This window comes from Neovison vison, chromosome 6 (genome assembly GCF_020171115.1).
Source record: "Neovison vison isolate M4711 chromosome 6, ASM_NN_V1, whole genome shotgun sequence".
In the NCBI taxonomy this organism is placed as follows: Eukaryota; Metazoa; Chordata; class Mammalia; order Carnivora; family Mustelidae; genus Neogale; species Neogale vison.
Window position 1 is genome coordinate 199,356,793 of NC_058096.1, and position 22,198 is coordinate 199,378,990.

At 35.6% G+C, this 22,198-nt stretch overlaps 1 protein-coding gene across 4 annotated transcripts in view; it reads left to right on the forward strand.

The window, feature by feature from the left end:
- Positions 1 to 498: 498 nt before the first annotated feature.
- The window catches only part of TASOR (transcription activation suppressor), a 51,789-nt gene continuing 30,089 nt past the window's right edge, over positions 499 to 22,198 (forward strand). For 3 of the 4 annotated variants that reach the window (XM_044253335.1, XM_044253336.1, XM_044253338.1), the window contains exons 1-11: positions 499 to 982; positions 8,747 to 8,892; positions 10,316 to 10,408; positions 11,066 to 11,138; positions 11,620 to 11,711; positions 12,180 to 12,341; positions 14,645 to 14,769; positions 16,700 to 16,731; positions 17,479 to 17,584; positions 18,391 to 18,494; positions 18,574 to 18,677. In XM_044253335.1, the coding sequence (XP_044109270.1) occupies positions 652 to 982; positions 8,747 to 8,892; positions 10,316 to 10,408; positions 11,066 to 11,138; positions 11,620 to 11,711; positions 12,180 to 12,341; positions 14,645 to 14,769; positions 16,700 to 16,731; positions 17,479 to 17,584; positions 18,391 to 18,494; positions 18,574 to 18,677 (1,368 nt within the window). In that variant the 5' untranslated portion in view covers positions 499 to 651. The remainder of the gene's footprint in view (positions 983 to 8,746; positions 8,893 to 10,315; positions 10,409 to 11,065; positions 11,139 to 11,619; positions 11,712 to 12,179; positions 12,342 to 14,644; positions 14,770 to 16,699; positions 16,732 to 17,478; positions 17,585 to 18,390; positions 18,495 to 18,573; positions 18,678 to 22,198) is intronic. The other variant, XM_044253337.1, reaches the window with a different exon arrangement.

Consider the following 22,198-nt stretch of genomic DNA (forward strand, 5'->3'; position numbering starts at 1 on the left):
CATATGCACGTGAATATTTCACAGAGCTGAGTTCCTCCGGCATGCACTGCTTGAGTCCTCTTTTGGAGGAGCAAACTCATGCGCGGAGATATAGGTTATCTTACTACGACAGGCGACGCCTGGACTCGCGGGACCTGTCCAGGCGCACCTCCCTCCCCTGCAGCGCTGGTCAGGCGCTGTCCCGGGATTTGCAGCTCGCCTTAAACTCTGTCCACCCCGAAGCGGTCCGCGGCGTCGAGATATTAGCAGGGCGTTGCCGTCGCCCCTTTTGGCGGGCTCGGTCGCCCCGAGGCTCCGCCCCCTCTGCGCCGTCTATCCTCACACGCGGAGGCGGGCGCCGCACCCCCATTGGCGGAGCGGCCCTCGGCGGGCCCGCCCCCTCTCGGCCCCGACGCGAGCACGTTGAGTGGCGGGGGCCGGCAGAAGAACTGCCCGAGCGAGGAGCGGCTCCTGGGGCCGGGCGGCGGGGTTGGGGCGCCAGCTTTGGGGCCCCCGAGAGGCTGCTGGGTCGGGACCGCGACCAGCGGCCACGGGGGGAAGGGGGTGGGTGGGCTGAGAGCAGCTCGGTGGCGAGGCCGGCCCGCCGCCCCTTCCCCCCACCCCCGCCGACCTTGACGGCAGAAGCTTCCCGGAGCTCCTCACGCCGGCGCGATGGCGACTGCTGGGGAGACGGAGGCCTCTCCGCCGACGGACGCGAGCTGGGAAAGTGGCGGCGGCGGAGACGACGAGATGAAGCAGGCGCTTCCGGAGCTTGAGTCCTCCCCACAAAATGGCGGCGGCGGCGGCCTCAGCATCGCGGAGCCCGGCGGCGGCGCCGGGCCTGAGGAAACCGCTGCGGCCTCGGCCGCCCCGAGCGTCAGCCACGAGCAGCCTCAGGACTCGTCTGAGGCGGGCGCGGCCGCTCTCCTCAAAGGCCCCGAAGAGCCCGAAAGACCCGTTAGGAGGAGTTTTCAGATCCCCAGGAAGAGCAGAGAAAAGAAAGGTGGTGCTTCCCCTCCTCCCCAACCCCTCTTTCTCTCTCCCCTCCATCTTTTCATTAGAACCTCTCTGTCTCTTCTTCCCACACCCATCCGAGACACGTAAACACGCATGCAGCGCCAGCCGCCTCTCCCCTCACTGCCACGGCCACCCAGCTGCTGCGCCTGGTGCGAGAGGAAAGCGGTGGAACCACGCTCCCCTGCTCCCCCTGTCCCCGTGGAAGTTGGAAGTAGCTTGTCCGTAAGGCTGCAGCTCCCAGAGAGGAAAGATGGTGCTCGGCGCCCCTCCCTCCCAGCCCCTGAAGGCACAGAAGCTGGTGTGTCCTCCTAAGGATGCTTCTGACAAGTCTCACTGTGGAAATAGCCCTTGGCCATGGATTCTGGGGCTTTCTCCAAGGCCATTGCATTCAGAGGACCACAAGTGCTTCTCCCTTTGGAAATTCTTCAGCTCTGTCTACTTGAAATTTGCTCGATGTCAGCGTCTCCTCTTGTTTAGAAATCTCCATTAGATGTGATCCATGCACACTGGTATTTTCCATCACACCTCATTTCCATATAGAATTTTCCCCTTGTTTTCGAGGCGTTAGATTATATAGGTCTTTCTCTTTAAATCCAAACTTTAGTATGTTTTCTCTTGTATTTCCGAAGAATGGGAAGGTAGGTTCTTGGTGCAGTAATTTCCCTGTGGAAAAAAAATTGAAGTTCGATTATGCCCAAGAGTCACCAACTTGATCTTGCAAACGAAGACTTCAGTTTTTGTTTTTGTTTTTTTTTTGTTTTGTTTTGGTTTGTTTTTTAAAAAGGCCAGTCTAGATAGTGGAACCAATATAAGAACAGTTACATGAACTACTCTTAACCTTTTTTAAAATTTAATGCTATATTAAGACACATTTCTAATGGAGATCAAAATTAGTATTACCGTTTTCTATTATACTATTTTTGACTATCCAGTGATTTTAGGATATTCTGGATTTAGTCAGTTTAAAATTTGTTTTGTTTTACTGCGTGGCTCAGTTTTTCATGATTAACTTTTTGGAAAATTAAAGGATTTTTTTTTTTTTTTTTGCAGAAACATTTTAAATTTGTAATTTAAATCTTAGTGTAAAGACTTAGAATCTTGAATTAAGCATGAGCTTCCTTTTTCCATTGCTTACCCATCTCCATTTGCACAACTGAAATTGTTAGAGCCTATTACCCATAAGATACAAATAAAGTCAAACTGTTAATTTCTATTTCCATGAAAAAGCCAAGGAAATCCTTGGTGTGAGAAACGATGTTGACAAAAATGAAGTTACCTTTGCCCGCTAGCGTGAGGAATGTTTCTAGAAATATCTTTTTATTAAGTGAATTAATGTATTTTAGAGTTCAGGAGGATACTTGTAAAGGTCAGGGCTGTCAATTCTTTGGTTTATTTAGTTAAGATGAATGGTAGAGTCTATATGAGGAAATTCAGATGCTCAACCTAAATTACCAATTGGCAGAGAATAGGTTGAAAGTACATTCAGGTGGGCTCTGTTAAGGAGGTAGGAGATTGAGCTTTTTTTCTTGTGCCTAGCTTAATAAAACTTTGAAGTCCATTTTTTTCGTCTTTTAATTTTTTTTTCTTCTAAGTGCCCAAGAGTATGGTTTATGGTACATCTTAAACCATGGATTTACCATCTCTTAACTTTTGATAGGACCAGAATGTTGTAGAAATCCTCATAGTTTGGTTTGAGGCGAGAGAAGGTGATCACCAGGAAATGTTGAAAGGCATTGTGTTTACATGTGGTTTTTTAAGTTAGCTAAATCCAGAGGTTGCTGTAAAATAGGCTTTATTTGAACACACTAAAAGTGAACATAATTGAGGAATTAGGAAATCTAAAACCTAATTTTCTCCCCTGAGTCTGATGCCCCTTGGGGAAAATTTGTTTTCTGTTTTCACTTAGAAGCAAAAGATTGTCAACCTTTGTCTTGTCCAGGAGGTTATAAAACACACTAGACTTTTTTCATGTTTAGTGAAAATAATTTATGCAGTAAGCAGCTGTTCAATGATGCAGTAACAACTTAATTAGAGATTTTAAAAGTTAAATAAGCAGCTATTTTACCACCATGAACTTTATCCTGTCCAAGCTGAAAATAGTTAGTGCTTGGTGATAGAATTTAATAGGAAAATTGAACTTTCCCATCATTTAAAAAAATGCTTTGTCAGAAATAGTATGGCAGGTGCTGCTAGTTTCACACTGCATCCCCAAATCACCTCCTGAAAGGTATCACTGTGTACCAGATTTGGCTAGATTTTAGTTGTGGTCATGTGAGTCACTTACGAATATTAGATCATTTTCAGTAGATGCCTCTGAACCTTTCAGCATCAAAAATTCTTTTGCATCCATATTTTAATATGGCAGACCTGTGCTTGTAACTATGCTTTTCCAGTGAAATTTAACATTATGACTTGATTATTTTTGATACCTTAAGTACTGTGTGAGTATGACTCGCTGACTTCAAGTTCTTTTTTTTTGGTCTTGACAATAGCATAACATCCAGAATACCTCCGTTCTAATTAATAATATTGGCAAACACTTTATGGTGTTTATTAGTAAGTTGTAGGCATTGTTTAAAGCAATTTGTACATACTAAATCTCAACAATTCTGCATAGTAGATACTCCATTTTACAGATGAGGAAACCAAAGTAATGAGAAGTCAATTAACTTGCTCAAGGTCATACAGCTAGTAAAAGGTAGAGTTGGAATTTGAACTTCGGTGTATAGTACTTAACCACTACTCAAACTGTAGCAAGTCGTCTTTTTTTGTGATACAAGTGTTTTTGTTAGCTTTTGATCTGATCTATTAAAAATTTTTTTAACCTCTGTTGTGTTTAGAAATATTTAGTATATCTTCATCTCTGGGGTATTTTGAGATTCAGAACTTAACGTTCATTATGAAATGAACACATTTAATCAGTAGTGACAGATTAAGTGATGTAACTATTGACTGAAAGAGTAAAATTTACTCTTTGATATATGTTGTGGTGTTAATTGGCTGGGCTGTTTTCTGTAGTGTAAAGAGGCATTGTTAAGACTTTTAACCAAATTGTACAATTGCATTTTGTCAGTAGATGTTTAACTCTTGCCTTTTTTTTTTTTTTAACTTTAAAATCTATTAATTCTTTAAGTCATTACAAGCAAGTTAAAATTGGTAATTTGATATAATTTTTCCTTCCAAAGTTTTTGGGGAATGAAATAGTGATGATTCACTCTCTGGAAAGTGTTTTATTGGTTAATGTTTTCTGTGGGGCACAAGACTGACTACTTATATACCCGCATCCATACTGGTCTAGTCTAGCAGAATTAATGGCTAGTTCTCCTCCCCGATACCCATCTTTTCCCACAAAATTTGCAGTTGTCTTTTTGAAGATTTTGGGGCAAAGTCTCCTTTAAGGATATTTGCATGGTGTTTAGTAGTTGTATATGGATGATTGGATTCTAAGTACTATAGATTTCCCTATATAGAAATAAGCAGGGAAGTATAGGCAGAATCTAGTCACCCATATGATCGGTGTGTTTATGTTTTAAGTAATAGAAGTAAAATTTTCTTTGACTTATTCCCCAAGCCAGAAAAAGTCAACAGTTTTCATATTTGTACTTGTCTCTCTTTTCCTTTCTGCGCTATTTTAAATGTATGTATGTGTGTGTATATGTATTTGAAGATTTTCTTTATTAGATCACCAGAGGGTAAGGGAGGGGCAGAGGGAGAGGGAAAAGCAAACTTCTACTGAGCAGGGAGCCCTATGCTAGGGTTGATCCCTGGACCTCAGGATCATGACCTGAGGCATCCAGGCACCCCAGTATGTTCAATCTTGATTAGAGATGAAACCTCCATTCCACAGGTATTAAGTCTAGCAATTTTATTAGACTGAAGAAAAATGATTTTTAAAACCTTTCAAGTAAGTTACTGGGAAGAACATGGATATTTGTTGTATTTTAATCAGTACCAGTAGAGAGAGAGATTCAGAGAATTACAGAACACACATGATCCAGAGCCTACTTTTGGCTGTTTCCTTTTCTTCCATGAATCACTTTAAATTGGAATGTGTAGTTCACATTGTTTTATTTATATGTTTTAGTAACAGTGGTCTTTTATTTTAAAAGTTAGCTTGTTTTTACATATATGTATATATGTTTTTTTACATATGCACATCTTAATACATGGCTAAGTAAATTGGTAAAAGTAATTGGAAGAAATGTTCCTTTGACTAAGGAACCAAGCTGTTTTGTGACCTAAATTTTATGTCCATTCCAGCTGCTTAAATAGAACATTAAATTGAGTATGTTTTGTATGCTACCAATTTAAAAAAAAAAAAGTGATAGTATGGATAATATGAAGTCAGGAGACCTGAATTCTGGTTCTAATTCTGTGATACAGTCATTTTCCTTGTCTGAATTATAATTTCCTAATGTCTTTCTAAATCTGCTTTTGAGTTCCATAAAACATCTATAATCAATTTTGTCATTAAGGAAGCCTTATGAATTATGTAAGTCAACTCATTATCCATGTGTCTGACATGTATTTGATAGAAATCCTGTAAATAAGCAATATGTTTCTTAATGTGTGAAGGAACTATTGTTACTTCTGTTAACCTTTATAAACCAAAAAAAAAAAAAGTCTGATGGCTTTTGGTCCTGTTAAATGTATTGAAATGAGAAAAGAGATTTGACAGAAGACACATGAGGTAGAAAGCATAATCCTGGATGTCAAGTTCTTTTCCTTTCACACCTAATTTCTTGTGTCTAAGTGTTTTCTATATGATTTCTTGATCTAAAATGAGGAAACAATTTAATTTTTCCAGCTCTGTAATTAGTTTCAGCTCTTGTATATACATACATAAATCTTGACTTTTACTTAGACCTCAGGATACGAGATTTGGAGCTAGGCAGCCTGAATTTTCATCCTACCAGCCCTGTTTATTCATTAACTATGTAACATTGGGCCATATTAGCTGTTAGCTGTTAGGTTCATTTGTGAAATGGGTATAATAGAACTTAATAGGATGGTTTTTAATGATTAAATGAGATAATGCATGTAAAGCACTTAGTATAGTATCTGCATAGTAATAATGACCTGCTAGTGATTAGACTCAGTAATTGTCAGAATCCAGAGAAAAATATATTGGATACTTTAAGTGAAATAATTACTGTATAAAATGTTCTTTTCCCCCTTGGGTTAATTGCAGGGTTGTTTACTGCTGCCTCAGATAATGACCCATAATTAAGATTATGATACATATGTGTTCTCTTTAAGAGAAGTGACCAAAGGATGTTTAGTGTTGAGGATTATTAAGTATAAAATAGGCCGTGAGAGAATGTACATTCAGAACATACACTTGTTAAACTATTATCAGCACATTGACTTGAAATCCTTAAAAATAGTTAAATTATTTTTGTAGAAATGATGACTGGGAGGGGGGAAAATTATAACTTGCCTAAGTAGTAAAGCCAAAAGAGTCTTTTAAAATATAAAATACCTAGGACATATGCATTTTTTTTCTCTATTTTCATCTATAGTTTCCCCCGCCCGTCAGTCCACTTGAGTACATTTACATGACTCTAGGACATACCTTGGAATAAAAAAACTGTTTAGTACTTCTCTGAGAATTGGAATGTTAACTTCTATATAAGTTTATATAATTTATTTTTTTCATTTGTGATTAGATCAATACTGGAAGTAGTATTGGGACAGCTTAACAAAGTAAAATAATTTATGTAAGCATGTAAAATTTCATAGACGTTTAAAGCCATATGGTACTTTAGGGGGGAGCATTTTAGATGTCTGAAGTCACTTTGTTAAAAACAAAAATCAGACCTTCATAAAACCCAATTTTTAAAATCATACTTAACTCATTTTGGATGTGAAAGCCTATAAAGACTATTCCACATGCTGTTTTCATTGCCAAGTTTTTCCCAATTTACTTGGGAACAGTCACAAAGATGTTTTTTTCTACCACATTCTGTAAAACAGATTTGAATGAGGCTGTATTTCTTCCTCTCTTAAGCTTTCATTTTGTTTTACATATTAATTGTTGAATTTGTAAGACTTAAGATGATAGCAGTGATACTTCGGTAGTTGTAGAATATATTTGTATTTAGTTTTTTAAAAAAATCTTTGACAAAGTTTTTCTTATTTTCTTTACTAACTTAATTTTAATTCAACTTACTTGGGGGCCAGTGCTCACATTTCTAGCTATTGGCATATGATAGAGTAAGGAACAAAGCAGATACAGTTCTTGATCCTGTGGACCTTAACAATTAATAGATTATTGAGTATATTCATCTACAAATTTATATTTAGGACATATTTTTATATTTAATAGTATGGTTTTTTTTTAATAGTATTGTTTTTTTGAGTGATTTTTTTCCCCCTGCTTATCCCTAGTTAGTGTCTATTGCATCATAAGTATGTTGGCTTTCTCTTTGCTTTAATGTGGGATCCCAAAGTAGTAGGAACTGTTTATATACATTTTATTATTGAATGTTACATTTTTAAAGACACTTTTGTAATATATACTCAGTGTGGTAAATGGATGTATGGATAGATATTTGACATCATGTCCTTTAAAGCTATATATAAAAATAGTAAACAGTTTATTAGCTGCTCTCTAGTATCTTTAAGAATATGTATAAGCAGAACACTATTTTTAGTAGTAGCCTTAAAGTATTTTGACTGACATTTATTGACTGTCGAGAAATAGTATCTCAAAAGAAGTTAAGGTAAATATAGTATTACGTAAGTTCTATGGATACTTCTATATACAGTTAAATATAAGTTGTTCCTTTTTTGGCTTGGGAAGCATTTATATGTTTAGACTTTTGAAATTTATTAGTAAGTTAAACTATTTCATGCATGAAGTGGAAATTTGAAATTATTAGACCAGTAATCGAAAAAATTGGATATTTGACTTTAAGTATTTTAAAAATTAAGTGGGGGTGTGGAATAGTTTTAGGAGGGAGAGAATAAACAATTTTATTGTCCTTATACTGGATGCTGTGCTTAGAGGTTTTTCCATGTGTTGTCTCATGTGTGGAATGTAGAATTTAGTGGTTATTAGGATGACTAGGGTTCTTTATAGATGAGAGAACTGAGCTTTTTTTTGGTTGATTACCCAGACTCTCCCACAAAGCTAATAAATGCTAGATTTGATATTTGTGTCCAGGCTTGACTCCAAAGCTCTACATCTTTCTGTTTTACTATGTTTTCATAACAAATGTTCTACTACTTTGTTGGTAATACAAGAAGCCAATGGATCTAGCATATTTTATTCTAACTTTAGTTCTAAAAACAAAATAGAATAATTTTATGGACACCTAAGTGTCTTAAATGTTTTTATGCGTTCATTTATGCTGTAAACATTTAGTTTGCTGAAATATCCTAGACATACTATTTCAGTGTAACATAAGATAGAAATGGAGACAAGTTGAGGATGTGTACAGGTTCTTTCTTGTGAGAGTTTAAAGCAATTTAGCTTGCCTAATGTAGCATTCTTAAGGTTTGGAAAACTGTAACCTCATCTTCATCTGTAATGACAGATGCTCATTGCTGAAGAAACTGGTCCATTAATGTAGACAACTGATTGTAATTTTCTTTTAGTGAATTAATAAGTATTTCTTTTGAATATCACAAGATAACTTTGGTGCTGTTTTTTCAACTTCTCTTAAAAGTTCTATAAAAACCACAAAATTTAAGAGACTACATTTAAGATGGAATAATGTTAAAATTAATTTTTTTGTTGTTTTAGCACTTTTTCAGCCATTAACTCCAGGCTCTCGAGAATTCGAAGATGTTCTAAATATTCTCCATTCATCTTACCTTGAACCAACCTCGGTAACAAATTTTAACTACAAACGTGCTTGCTTGATACATAATGAACTTTTGGAAAAGGAGGTATGTTTTAAATTGTGCTTATTGTAAGATTCTTTAGAACCAGTTAATAGCCTGGAAGTTGGTTTATGTTCCTTTTCTTTAAAAATGCTTATTCTTAGGAAAGCCAAATTATGGAAAGGAGAACAAGTTTTTTTTTCTTCTAAATATTGATGTATCACTATTTATCTGGATAAATTCATGTTCAATTATGTAAAATAACTTAATAAAAATTAATCTTAAGTATAGGAATAGCTTACTGTATAATGGCTTAATTATAAGTTTATAAGGCCCTTTGCTCTTTTAAGTGCTTGTTAAATGAAATTTATAATCCGTATTATGTCTCAGTTGGAAGATAATTAGTGAAATCAAATGTGTATTTTTTAAAGATATGCTTAATTTTTTTCCCCAGTTACCGACTAGGAGTAGAATTCTCTTAATATCACTAGTAGAAATTCTTAGTGTATAAACAAAGTATAAACAAAGTATTAAGTTTCAAGTACAAATTTAGAATATTTTAATATTTAGAATATTTTTAGGAAAAGCCAGAATGCATAATTCTGAGGTAATATAAATGAGATGTTTAGCAATATTTTATGTGTTTATTGTTCCCTAATGCACATGAAATACTATTAATTCTTTATTTTTGTGTGTTGGTTAACCCAATGCTACCAGAATTGAGTTTTGAGGGAATCTGAAGTTACTGGCTCCCCCAAGAAAATTAAAACCTTGATAGTTTGTTGTGGTTTCATGGTATGATAGGGGTATTTACTAATTTTAAATGAAAATTTACTCTAATGATAGATTAATCATATTACTGAACATCAGTAATGGCCTGAATACTGCATATAAATCTGTTAGATGTGAGCTCCATAGTTTGAATATGTATCTGTTTCCGTGTATCTAAAAGTCCAAGTCAGTTTTGGATGACTTGTAGTTTAGTTATACTTAGACAAAGTCGCTTTTTTTATCCTGGCAATACATACGGAGCTTGTCTTACATAGTTGGCATTGAGGCTATAGTTATAAAGAAATGAAACCTTTTCCATGTTCTAATTGAGTTTATAGTCCAAAAGTTGGGCATTCAGCAGAGATCTATTAAATCACCTACTGTATGCAGTTCATCATGTTAAGTAAACTGAGAGATCCAAAGGTAACTAAAACATGAACTTAAAAATTTGTGGGAGATTTGGAATGTGGTAAAATTTTAATAGAAATTTAGTTAAAATTGATAAACATTAGATGCTTATTTGATTATTATGAGGTAAAGAGCTAGTTAGAATGAGGAAAAAAATTGAAGCACAGAAATCACAAGGAGAGAAAACACAATTTCTACTTTGGTTATATTTTGGATTTCTTAGGAATAAAATTACTGAAGCTCTTAGCTTGAAAGACATAATCACATACTAAGGAGTTAAATCTAAATTTATAGATTTAATTTTGTTTAGTTCACAGAAAAGCGAAGAGAACTGAAGTTTGATGGTCGTTTAGATAAAGAACTTTCAGAATCCTATGCATTTCTTATGGTTGATCGATACCAGGTGAGTGAACTCGTAAACGATTTGAAGATGTTTCCATTGTAAATTACTAGTTTTGCAATGTAAGAATACACTTGATAATTATAAACTGGTATTTTATAAATTAGTATAAATGATATGATGTGTAAATGGAAGAAATGATTTAGTATGGCAAGGTATTTCATTGTCATGTGATTTACTTTTCAAATGTGCTTTTGCTTTAAGTTTGCTTTTCAATGCTCTGACCAAACCTGTTTTCTTTTCTTAGGATGTGCTTGATAATGAATAAACTTCCCTTTAAAATAGATTATCTTCTATATTGTTATATGTGCTGGGAACCATTTTTTTCTCCTTCAATTGAAGATGTTTAGATGGAATTTTTATTTAAATATTTTGCCAGTTCTAATTCTCTCTAAAAGGGAAGTTTATATATGTGAGTGGCATGAATTTTGACTATCTGTCACACCTAGTATAAACGAAAATGGATTCTAGCTATGGTTACATTGGAAGCATAAGCCAGTTTCACATTGATATTTAGTTATAAACTGTCATATATATAAAATTCCTTAATGTAGAACCTACATAGTTTAGAAGCTTGGGTTTTATTTAGAGCAAGTTTACAAATTATCTTTTCATGTTTTTAATGTAATGATTGTGAGATGAACTGTTTTGTTTATTTAGGTCCAAAGCATATGTGAAAAAGGATTACAGGTGGGCCAGTCCAAAATAACAATTCTTGGCAGTCCTTCCATGGGTAATCTTTTTTTTTCCCCCATTTATCTACTATTAAGTTGCCACTTGAACTTACATTATTTAATTTTGCTGCATTCCTGAAATTCATGTATGCCTTGTTGTGTTCCTAGAAGAGGATAGTTTCAGATTCTATAATGTAAAACTAGTTTTGCCCTTTGTTTCTGATTTTGCATACTTCAAATTGATCAAAAATTACCTCTCTTTTTTTTTTCTTTCTTAAAGTCAGTCTAGTCCTGGTAACTTTGAGAAATTTGGGTTTGTTTGTTTTTTTTCTGTTTCTTTTTGTTTTTGCTTTTTTCTGGTTCTTTTTGATTTTGCTATTTCTGTCTTTGTTAAATATCAGCTGTCTTTACTGTCATTATTTTTTTTTTTTAATATGTCATACCTTTTATCTTTCATCATTAGGTTAAAACCGGAATTTGTGTGTGCGTATGTGTATGTGTGCCATTATTCAAATTCTTTAATTTTTCCCTCTTCGCTAGGTATCTATCTTTCTAGGTATGCTGATTTATTACAAGCTAATCCTTTGGAAGCTGGGGCAGTGGGCGATGTTGTTATTTTTAAAATAATGAAGGTAATTTTAACATTTACATTTTATATATGAAGGACAACATTTGATTTGGATTTTAGTTGGCCCTGTGTTTAGTAGGAGTTTGATTAAATTCAGAGCTTGCTTAGTTTAATATATTTTTGAGAGTGGTGTGCCATTTTTGATCTATTTGATTTCCCTTCCAAAGAAAAGAATGAAAAGAGTAATATGTTGGTAATGTCACTTAGGCTAGTGAATGGTGTTGTAAATAAAATTTTTATTTCCTTGTTAAGCAGATTCAAACAGCACTTTTTTTTCATGGTTGTCTTTTTTACTGCTTCAACATTGATAAAAGGTGTTGAGTGTTACCAGGTATTAAAGGAAAGAACTGTTGTCATAGGTGATCTATGTTTTATAATGTTATATATATAACATATATATATGTTATAGTCAATAATTAAGTTTAGGTCTTAAACTCTAAGTCTTAAACTTAAAAGGTTTTGTCTATTTTAGGGTAAAATAAAGAGTATATATGACCCCATGGGTGTAAAAAGTTTGGAATCTATATTAAATAAAAGTGCTTTGGACCCAACACCAAAGCATGAATGTCATGTGTCAAAGAATGCCAATAGAATTACATCGCTTTTGGCTTACAGAGCCTATGAGCTTACTCAGGTAGGTACCTGGTTTCATTTCAATGTTATGACTTCATATCTGTCACCAAATCCTTTAAATCGTTTCCCTTTCTGTACCTTCTGCCACCACATCAGTTTAACCTCTGGTTTCCATATAATACTACCAGAGTGTCTCTCATTGCTTTGTTCAGTGTTTTCAAAACAGCTCAGAAACATACTATGGCTTCCTAGACTTACAGAGTAATAGTGAGATTCTTAGTCTTCTTCTTCGAACTTGGCATTTTGTATGATCGTTGTCCTCAAACACCTCATTTCATTTTGAAGCCTTGGCTTCTCTTGGCCTAAATTCCAGCCTAGAAAGATCTGCCTAATAAAATCCCCTTAAAAATTCAAGGGGTAAAGTTGAAGCCCCTTGAATTACCTTAATTCATGTCATTTTATACTATTGACTTGATAGGTGTTATTTAATTTACATTTTTCTAAGATGCAAACTTAGAATTAAATTTTATGCTTTACTCAGATATAATTGATATACAGTAAAAAAGTGTGTATTTGCCAAATTACAGTCATTATACTTTTATATGATTTTTGACTACAGTAGTCCTCCCCCAGCCCTTATCCTCAGGGATACTTTCTGAGGCTCTTTGGTGGATGCCTGACACTGTGGATAGTACTGAACTCTGTATATATTATGTTTTTCCCATGCCTGCATACTTTATCATGATAAAGTTTAATTTATAAATTAAGTGCACAGTAAGAGATTAATCACAATAGTAATAAATTAGAACAATTAGACTACAAAATTACTGTGGTCTCTCTATCTAAAAATCTCATTGTGCTATATTCACCCTTGTGATGATGTGAGATGATAAAACGCCTGCGTGATGAGATGAAGTGTGGTGAATGGTACAGGCAGTAGGCACTAGCCATAGTGTTAGGCTACTGTTGACCTCCTGACTGTCAAAGGGAGGAACATCTGCTTCTGGACTGTGGTTGACCACAGAAGCTGAAACTGGAAGGTGAAACTGCATGTATGGGAGAGGCTACTGTATAAAGTAATGAATGTTATTTTTTTTAAACAAATGTATAAAAAATGTATATAGCCAGATGAATTGTGTGGGAAAAGGAGTGGTACACTAACACCTCTGGAGATGCTCTTTTTTTTCTTTCTTTAATCTTCACTTTATTTATGTAAAATAAAATTTGTTCTTTTTTTTTAAACACTCAGTTGTAAGTGAAACTTTTTTTAATTGATGTATAATTTACTCTTTTCAAAGACTGAGTGGGCAAGACATTGTTGGGGGCTTTTAGCAAAAATTGTATTCATCAGAGTCATCTGGGCTGGCTCATTTGATTTTACTTTTTGGACAGTAGTTGGAGAATGCAGAAGCTTTTAAATAGGTTTTTTCTAACAGAACTTGTAAACTAGCTTGATGTTTCCAAAAAATTTTCAGGCATTTTTAGAGCAGCAACAATATTATTGATATCAGTAGTTTCCCAAGGGAATGGACTTTGAAGGACAATGCTTTGTTTGTAAACTAGGACTTTTTTTTTTAAATGAAAATCACTAGTCTGCAAGTCACAAAACCCTAATGAATATTGTGAATAGGTGTAGGGGAGAAGTAGATGGGTAGTAAGAAGAGAATTAGCTGCCTTTGTCACCTGTGTTCATAATCTCTTCCACCTCCTCTTTGCTGCTTGGTCTGCAGTTGGAACCAAGAATATGTTTTTCTTTTGGAATAATGAACAGGGGTACCTGGGTGGCTCATATCTGTCTTGGCTCAGGTCTTGGATCAAGCCCCCCGTCATGTTCCTTGCTTATTAGCAGGGAATCTGCTTTCTCCCTCTGCCTCTCCCACCCACCCAGCTTGTGCTTTCCCTCTTGCTCATTCTCTCACTCAAATAAATAAATAAAATCTTAAAAAATAATGAACAAAATGCTAGATTTGGTTGAGATTGTGTTTTTTACTTTTGTGCATTTTACTTTTTTGCATCAAATAGACTTTTCTGGGCTGACTTGGGAGTTTACAAATGTCCATTTGTAACATTTTTATGAGGGGATATGTTGCACATTCCCAGTGGTCAGCTTTTCAGAAGTAAGCTTTTAGAGTACCCATTAGTGCATCTAAAATAGATAAGATAGAGAAGTAGAATATTTTATATCATAAAATGAATATGAAGTACAGATTATTTTTAAAAAATTGACAAGCAGTGCTTAAAGACAGTTTCTGTTAGAGGTGCTTTTACATGGTGTTGTATTTCTCAAAAGTCAGGCAAATAAAGATTCTCCTGTGTACATCTTGCCTTCTTACAGAAGTTAATTTTGCATTTTCTTATTTTTAGTATTATTTTTATGAGTATAGCTTTGATGAACTCAGGCGAAGACCAAGACATGTGTGTCCATATGCGGTTGTGTCTTTTACTTACAAAGATGATATACAAACTCCAAAGTTTGTGCCTTCATCAAGGTAAGACTTAGGAGTTTTTTACATCATCCCGAATATTATTTTACGTGTTCTGCCTTGCTGAATTAGGAAGAACTCTTTGTTTTCTCCCATTTTTTTTCTTACCTTGCAATTAATTAGATGCATGAGTGTTCATGATGACTTTTAAAAGGTCAGTGTGAAGAACATAATTTATATGGAAATACAAAAATTTACTTAACCCTCACCAGTTAATCCTTTTTCTCTTGATACTGAAGTTTTGCATAGTTGAGTAAAATGTAGTTTTTAAAAGTGAAATTTTGTGTATTAGCTCTCCTAGAAATGGGGAGCTTCTATAAAAGATACTCTAATTCCACCTCAGACAATTAAAAAATCAAATGTTTATTAAGAAGTCTAGGCATTGGTAATTTTTAAAACTTCTAGGTGATTGATTTTTATTGAATTGAGTACCACTCATGATTTCTTGTAAGCTCTAATGTAAAGTGATCAAATATAAAACAGTTTCCGTTATTTTTTTCCCATATGGTGATTCCAGAAAAATGTTGGTAAAATTGATACCTATTAATATAAAAGGACTGTTTTAAAAAGCCACATTTCATGAAATACATATGTTTTTGAGGTCAGTCCTTTCATTTGTTTTCCAGATCAAATCATGTGTTCATTTAGGTTGGAGATCCAGCACATTTTTTTCATGTCAGCAAATAACCCTGGTAACCATCCATCCATAGCCATAGGTAGCATTTCATATGATACCCAGACACTTGTGATTTTTCATTTTTCTCATGGCTTTATATTTATGATTTCCATGATATATTTACATTAGTGCCTTTACAGTAGTTATCTTTAAAAGGCACCCAGCCCTTAATTATGAGGTCATACCTCCAGGAATAGTAGTTTTCTTTGCTGCTTCTTTGAGTCCTTCCTTTGATCTCTGTATCATTAAAAATGAGCATTGATTGAACTCATTGCTGTATGTTGAATGCTGCCATAAATGCTTCTGCTGCAGGATCTCTGCATTTGCCTTTCTCTTTTCCCAATTCATGGCATCATTTACATTTAACACTTTATCAGATCTCTCCTTAAAGGTGACCTTACCAGCAAGGTCTAACATGATTTTTATTTTTAACCCCATACCCTTAGTTTCTTTCTCCTTTTCTCCATGGCACTTAAAGCCATCATCATCTGGTAAACTATTTATTTAATTTTTGATTGTTATCTGTTCTCTTCACGAAATTGTAAACTCTGTGAAGGTAGGGGCTTTGTTCATCCTGGTAATCCTGTTACCTAGAACTGTGCCTGGTAAATAATAGGTGCTTAGTAAATATTTATTGACTAGGTTTACTTTTTAATATTTAATTTAATAATAAACATTTAATAATAAATAGGTTTAAATATATGTTGAAGTTATCTTCAAATCTCATCGCTAAAGTAAAGTAATTTACAGAGACTTTAATGGACTGTGATGGCTGTTTTTGGAAAAAATAAAAATAATTATATAAAATATTTATTCATATAAATTTGGACAGATATGGTAATTTAAGACAAGTAATTGATCTTCATGTAGGTTTGGATCTGTTAAATGTTGTAATAAGTAGTTAATATGTTCTTCCTACTTGGATGAAGGGCTTAATTTTCTTGTACATTATACCATTAAAAATAGCACTATGGGGGCGCCTGGGTGGCTCAGTGGGTTAAGCCGCTGCCTTCGGCTCAGGTCATGATCTCAGGGTCCTGGGATCGAGTCCCGCATCGGGCTCTCTGCTCAGCCGGGAGCCTGCTTCCTTCTCTCTCTCTCTGCCTGCCTCTCTGCCTGCTTGTGATCTCTCTCTGTCAAATAAATAAATAAAATCTTTAAAAAAAAAAAAAAAAGCACTATGTCAAGGTCCTGAATGTTAACTTTCTTGTTACTGATGAATAATGTTTTTCTTTTTTTGTTTTTTTAATTTGTTTATAGAGCTAACAGTTTCAATGCAGATAGAAACGCAGGTAAGATTCTTTTATTTTCTTTAGTTTTGTAAATTGAAAAAATAAGTACATATGGTAAAAAATTAGTGTTTTGCTTTATTTTTATAATGAACAAAAATCTGGAACGTCAAAGGAGGTGAGGCTGTGTTATGATGTAGCTTCAACATTTGGTTGTTCAAGCATAAGGTCTCTCTTAGAAGCTGCTGATACTGTCAATAGATCAAAGGATTTTAGTACTTTGATAAATGTAAAAAATAAAACAAGCTTCACAACTCAGCTTTTTAAAATACTGTATTTATCAGAGGTTTAGTATTTATAAGACCTAGAGAAGATGAAAGCAATACTGACATTTTCTGTCATCAAGTTTCTCCACAATGAAAAGAGAGTGAATAGAGGTATGAGATGCTATAGGAATTCATGTAGTTGACTGGATTTAGTATAGTCTCCTTTGGGGGAAATAAGAGGGCAGTAAACATATTGTCTTTGCTCTTCATCTTTCTGATAAGACATTTAGACAAATAGATTTGTTGTTTTTTGCAGCTGGAATAACCCTGCAAGGGAAAAGATACTGAAACAAAAATCCTAATATTTGAATTCTCTTGTAAATAGAAATGTCATGGGTGTTTTTTGTCCATTTTGTTTTTCGTTGTTGTTGCTGCTGTTCTACTTAAACGTTGTTTCTAGATGTGTTTCCCTTATTTCTGTCTAGAAAACATGTATTTGCTTCTGGGCTGCTAGTGGCTGAATTGTGTTACTCTTTTTATTTAGATAAATTTAACTACACCTTGTGGAAAGGACAGCTTTTAAATAAAGGAAAGCTTTTGTGTTATATTTCTCTGAGGTCAGCCACTCGTGCTTTTTTGCCTATCAAGCTGTAAGTATGTTATTTTATCAGAAAATAGCAATTAATGGTTGCTAATTATTAAGTTTCTTCTTTTGCTTTTTATTCTTTTATTTAAACTTTACTTTGATCCAAAAGAATATAAATGTCAATTTGTTTTTTATAAAAATCGGCAACTTGGGAGACTTAATTGGCAAAGTGAGCCCTGTACTTTTCTCTCTAGGTTTGAGAGTGGGCTAAATAGTCAGACACATTTATGGCATAAAACTTTTTCTGAGTGATTTTAAATTTTGAAAGTGATTTTTTTCAGCGTTTTTTCCTAATTAGATATATTTTTCATTTAGTAATTTGAATATGATAGACTTAGAAGTTATCAGTTCTTTGTTGGAAACTGCTTTGATATGGTGAGTTGTTAAAATTTACAGACTGTTTTCATTCCTCTGCAGCATATATATTGGAATAGAAAGGTCTAGAATGATCTTTTGCTACCATTCCAGTGAATATTATGGGCCTTCGTGGATGTTTGAAGATTACTTTAACAGTTCATACTTGAATTATCTTTAGTAAAAGGACAGCATTTTATCCTTTTTGGTTTAATAAAATTGGGGTATAGAATTAGCTTCTTGCTTAAAGATGGAAGGTTGGTGATATTGCCAGGCTTTTTTCCTACTTCTGTATATATCTGGGTTTTCCATATCAAATCCTCTTTAGAATCAGCTATGATATTAATAAGTATGCTCTGCTTTACACCAAGAGCCTAGTGGGGAAGGGGAAGGAAATAACATTACTAGAGTTAAACATGCAGGTAAGGCAAACATGTCTTTTCAATTTCTTTTCAGCCCTGAGAAGTTAGATGTTGAAACAGTTATGAGTATTGATCATCTGAAGCAGAAAATTCCTCCAGCACTGTTTTATAAGGAAACATACTTAGGTCCAAGTGAAGGTAAGTAATTTAATTTTATTAAAATATCTAAAAAACAGATTTGATTTGAATATTTACTATGTATTTTTTCTTATGACAGTTTTGAAGAATGGAATGTATTGCAGCCTTTATGAAGTTGTAGAAAAAACAAGAATTGGAAGTAACATGGAGAGTTTACTGCAAAAACTAGAGAAAGAAAAACTTGTGAGTGAAAGGTTTTAAAATGTTCCTCATTCTCCCTTAGAAATAAGTATTTGAATAAGTGATCATATTATTTCAGTTTATTTCATTTTTGCACTCTGAAAGTACCATAAGGTCTCTGTCTTTATTGCTGCTATTCAGCAAACAGTTTTACTATGGCCTTTAGTAGCCTGTTTACTTTAGCCATGATGCTAGACCTTCTGCAAGCCAGTGTTCCCCCTGAAGTGTCTTTACTGTATTTTGTGATTGTGACAACAAATACTTATTGAATACCGTTTTCTTATGCAGAATATATACTTCAGTAAAAAATGAGACTATTCTTCTGGATGACACAGTGGTAAATGGAGTTCCCCCAATAGATATGGTTTGTTTCAATAGAGACAGTCCTGTATTTGAAGATTCAGAAAGAACAAGATGCTTGGTGAGGTTGAAAAGAGATAAAGGAACAACACTAGAGTAGTTGAGAGAAAGTGGTAGGACATGAGGCTAGAAAAGTGTGTAGGGGGCTGTGTCCTGTAGCGTTATGTAGGCAGTGTTCAAGTGATTGGAAGTTTGGATGTAACCCTAAGAGGAATTGGGTTTTGTTTTTGTTTTTTTTAAATACTTATTTATTGACACAGAGTGAGAGATCACAAGTAGACACAGAGGCAGTCAGAGAGAGACAGGGAAGCAGCCTCCCTGCTGTGCAGGGAGCCCAATGTAGGACTCAATTGCAAGACCCTGAGATCATGACCTGAGCCTAAAGCAGAGACTTAACCCACTGAGCCACCCAGGCACCCCAGCAATTGGGTTTTAAAGGGAGTAGCATGAGGTTTGTTTTGTTTTGTTTGTTTATTCATTTGACAGAGAGAGGGACAGATCACAAGTAGGCAAAGCAGCAGGCAGAGAGAGGGGGGAAGCAGGCTCCCTGCTGAGCAAAGAGCCCTATGTGGGGCTCGATCTCAAGACCCTGAGATCATGACCTGAGCCGAAGGCAGAGGCTTTAACCCACTGAGCCACCCAGGCGCCCCGTAGCATGAGGTTTTGATTGTGTGTGCAACATGATCACATCTGTGTTTTGGAAATTTATCTGGTTACTCTGTAGAGAACTAACTGAAGAGGGGAGATGAGGCATTATATTAGAGGGTGATAGTGGGTTGGAGGAGAAAGGTAAGAATGATGATATAAGAGACTGATTTAAGGGATGTTTGCTAGATAATACCTAAACAGATACCAATTTTACAGAGTTCAGATACAGAGATTAGGTCAGACATCAGTTGTGATGGGTTCAGGAAGGAACAGAAAATTCATGCTATTATGCATAGTTTAGCTGAAGAGAGAGGAGGTAGTTACAGAGGAGAGAGAGGGGCTCATGTTCACATGTTGATGGGACATTTCAGTAGAGTGGGGAAGTTTTTTTGCACAGGTATGCCACCTAGTAAGTTTTTCAGCAGTTGACTTCTTTTTACTCCTCACTTTGTTGAGCCTCAATTTCCAGGTAGTCAAATGGAGGTTAGTATCAATGATTTTCAGAACTTAGAATTACATTTTTAATGGCTTTGTAGAATTTCATTGTTTACATATATGTTTATGCGTGGGAGAGTCAAATTATATGCAAAACTTAGAGGCAGAGTTTACACACTTATGAATTGGTGGACACCTAACAATAACTTTTTTTTAGATTTTATTTATCTGAAGGACAGAGAGAGAGCATGTGAAAGCACAAGCAGGGGGAGGGGCAGAGGGAGAGGGAGAAGTAGGGTCTCCCCGGAGCGGGGGGGGGGGGGGCGGCTCCATCCAAGAACTCTGGACTCGTAACCTGAGCTGAAGGCAGATGCTTAACTGAGCCACCCAGGCTCCCCTAACATAATAACTTTTTGACTAACCAGCTAGAAATCTTCAGGCTAGGCATCTTAGAATACACACTACATACACATGCACATTTGCTACATATGGATATACTTTTGTATTTACATTTCTTGTTTTGTTTTGAAATACAGCTATTCCTCATAATCAAAATTTGTTTAATTCCAGAGTTCAGGAAGTGAAAGTTTAGATGGTAGGTTAGGATATGGTGAGATATCCAAATCTCTTTGGTTCTTGCATTTCAGAGAATGAGTATTGAGTCTTGACAGTGAGGAGTTTATCAGAGAATTACAGTATCTGTTCCATTTCTAGTAGTGAAAATCAGGATAGGAAGATACTGGTATTTTATTCTTTACCTGAGCAAATATTATACTAGGTTCTTGGAGGACTAGGTTTTCTCAGAATTAAGAAATAAAGATTCTGTTGCTTAGAGGGCATGAATGTTCCATAAGGATACACTATCTGAATCTAATGGACCCTGGGTATTTTGTGGAGTTATACCTTTTCCTACAAACCTCCATGGAAATTACTCTAATTACAGCTACTTTCTTCATAGTTCTAATGATGATGGAAGATGCATTGAGGACTTTTGGGTTCTCAGTAATTTTATCTTGAGTATGTACATAATATTATAGATCAGAGATTTAATGAATACCTCACAATAATAAATTTATTAGCCTTCCTTTGCCCTCATCCTTAACCTTAGGGCAACCCAAGGAAAGACAGGTCTGTTATCCTAGGCAAGTAGCTGGACATTCCACAGGCCAAGGACAAGAAAAATGGTTTTTCTTTGCTTATTAAAGGAAGAGGCTACTATCTCCCTCCCCTTCTGGAAAGTTCTCCTTGAAAACGTAATAGGGGCGCCTGGGTGGCTCAGTGGGTTAAAGCTTCTGCCTTCGGCTCAGGTCATGATCCCAGGGTCCTGGGATCAAGCCCCACATCAGGCTCTCTGCTCAGTGGGAAGCCTACTTCCCCTCCACTCTGCCTGCCTCTCTGCCTACTTGTCATCTCTGTCTGTCAAATCTTTAAAAAAAAAAAAAAAAAGGTAAAGAAAATGTAATGAATATTAACTCCAACCCTGCAGTAAATAAATAAAATCTCTTTATGAGCTGCTTAGCCTTCTGGGACTAAAGACATCTCCAAGTTTCTGAGACTCCTTTATCGTTGAAATATTAATACCTAAGTCTTCTGGCACGTTGGGGCTTAACATAGGAACTAATCTGTTCTGTAACCTCTTGGCCCCCTTGTGTACTCACTTTGCACTCTCAGGGAGATAAAGGAAATTTAATTATCCTTTTCTCTCAGAGCAGTTACTTAGGTAATTGACTACAGATCTAATTCTGAAAATATGTGAGGAGTAAAATATTTCTGGGGGAATGAAAGCAAACATTCCCTATCTTTATATTTACTTTTCTGTGTATTCGAAGGCTAGTTTTGATAGAGGAACACTGAAAAATCTAGGGAAATTTTATTTTCTCACAGGGAGATTTATAATGTAAGTAAAATTATATTGAGCTCTCTTTTGGTAGGGGTAAGTTAATAATTTTTTTTAATATTTTATTTATTTATTTGACAGAGAGAGAGGGGTCACAAGTAGGAAGAGAGGTAGGCAGAGAGAGAGGGGGAAGCAGGCTCCCCACTGAGTAGCGAGCCTGATGCGGGCCTCCATCCCAGGACCC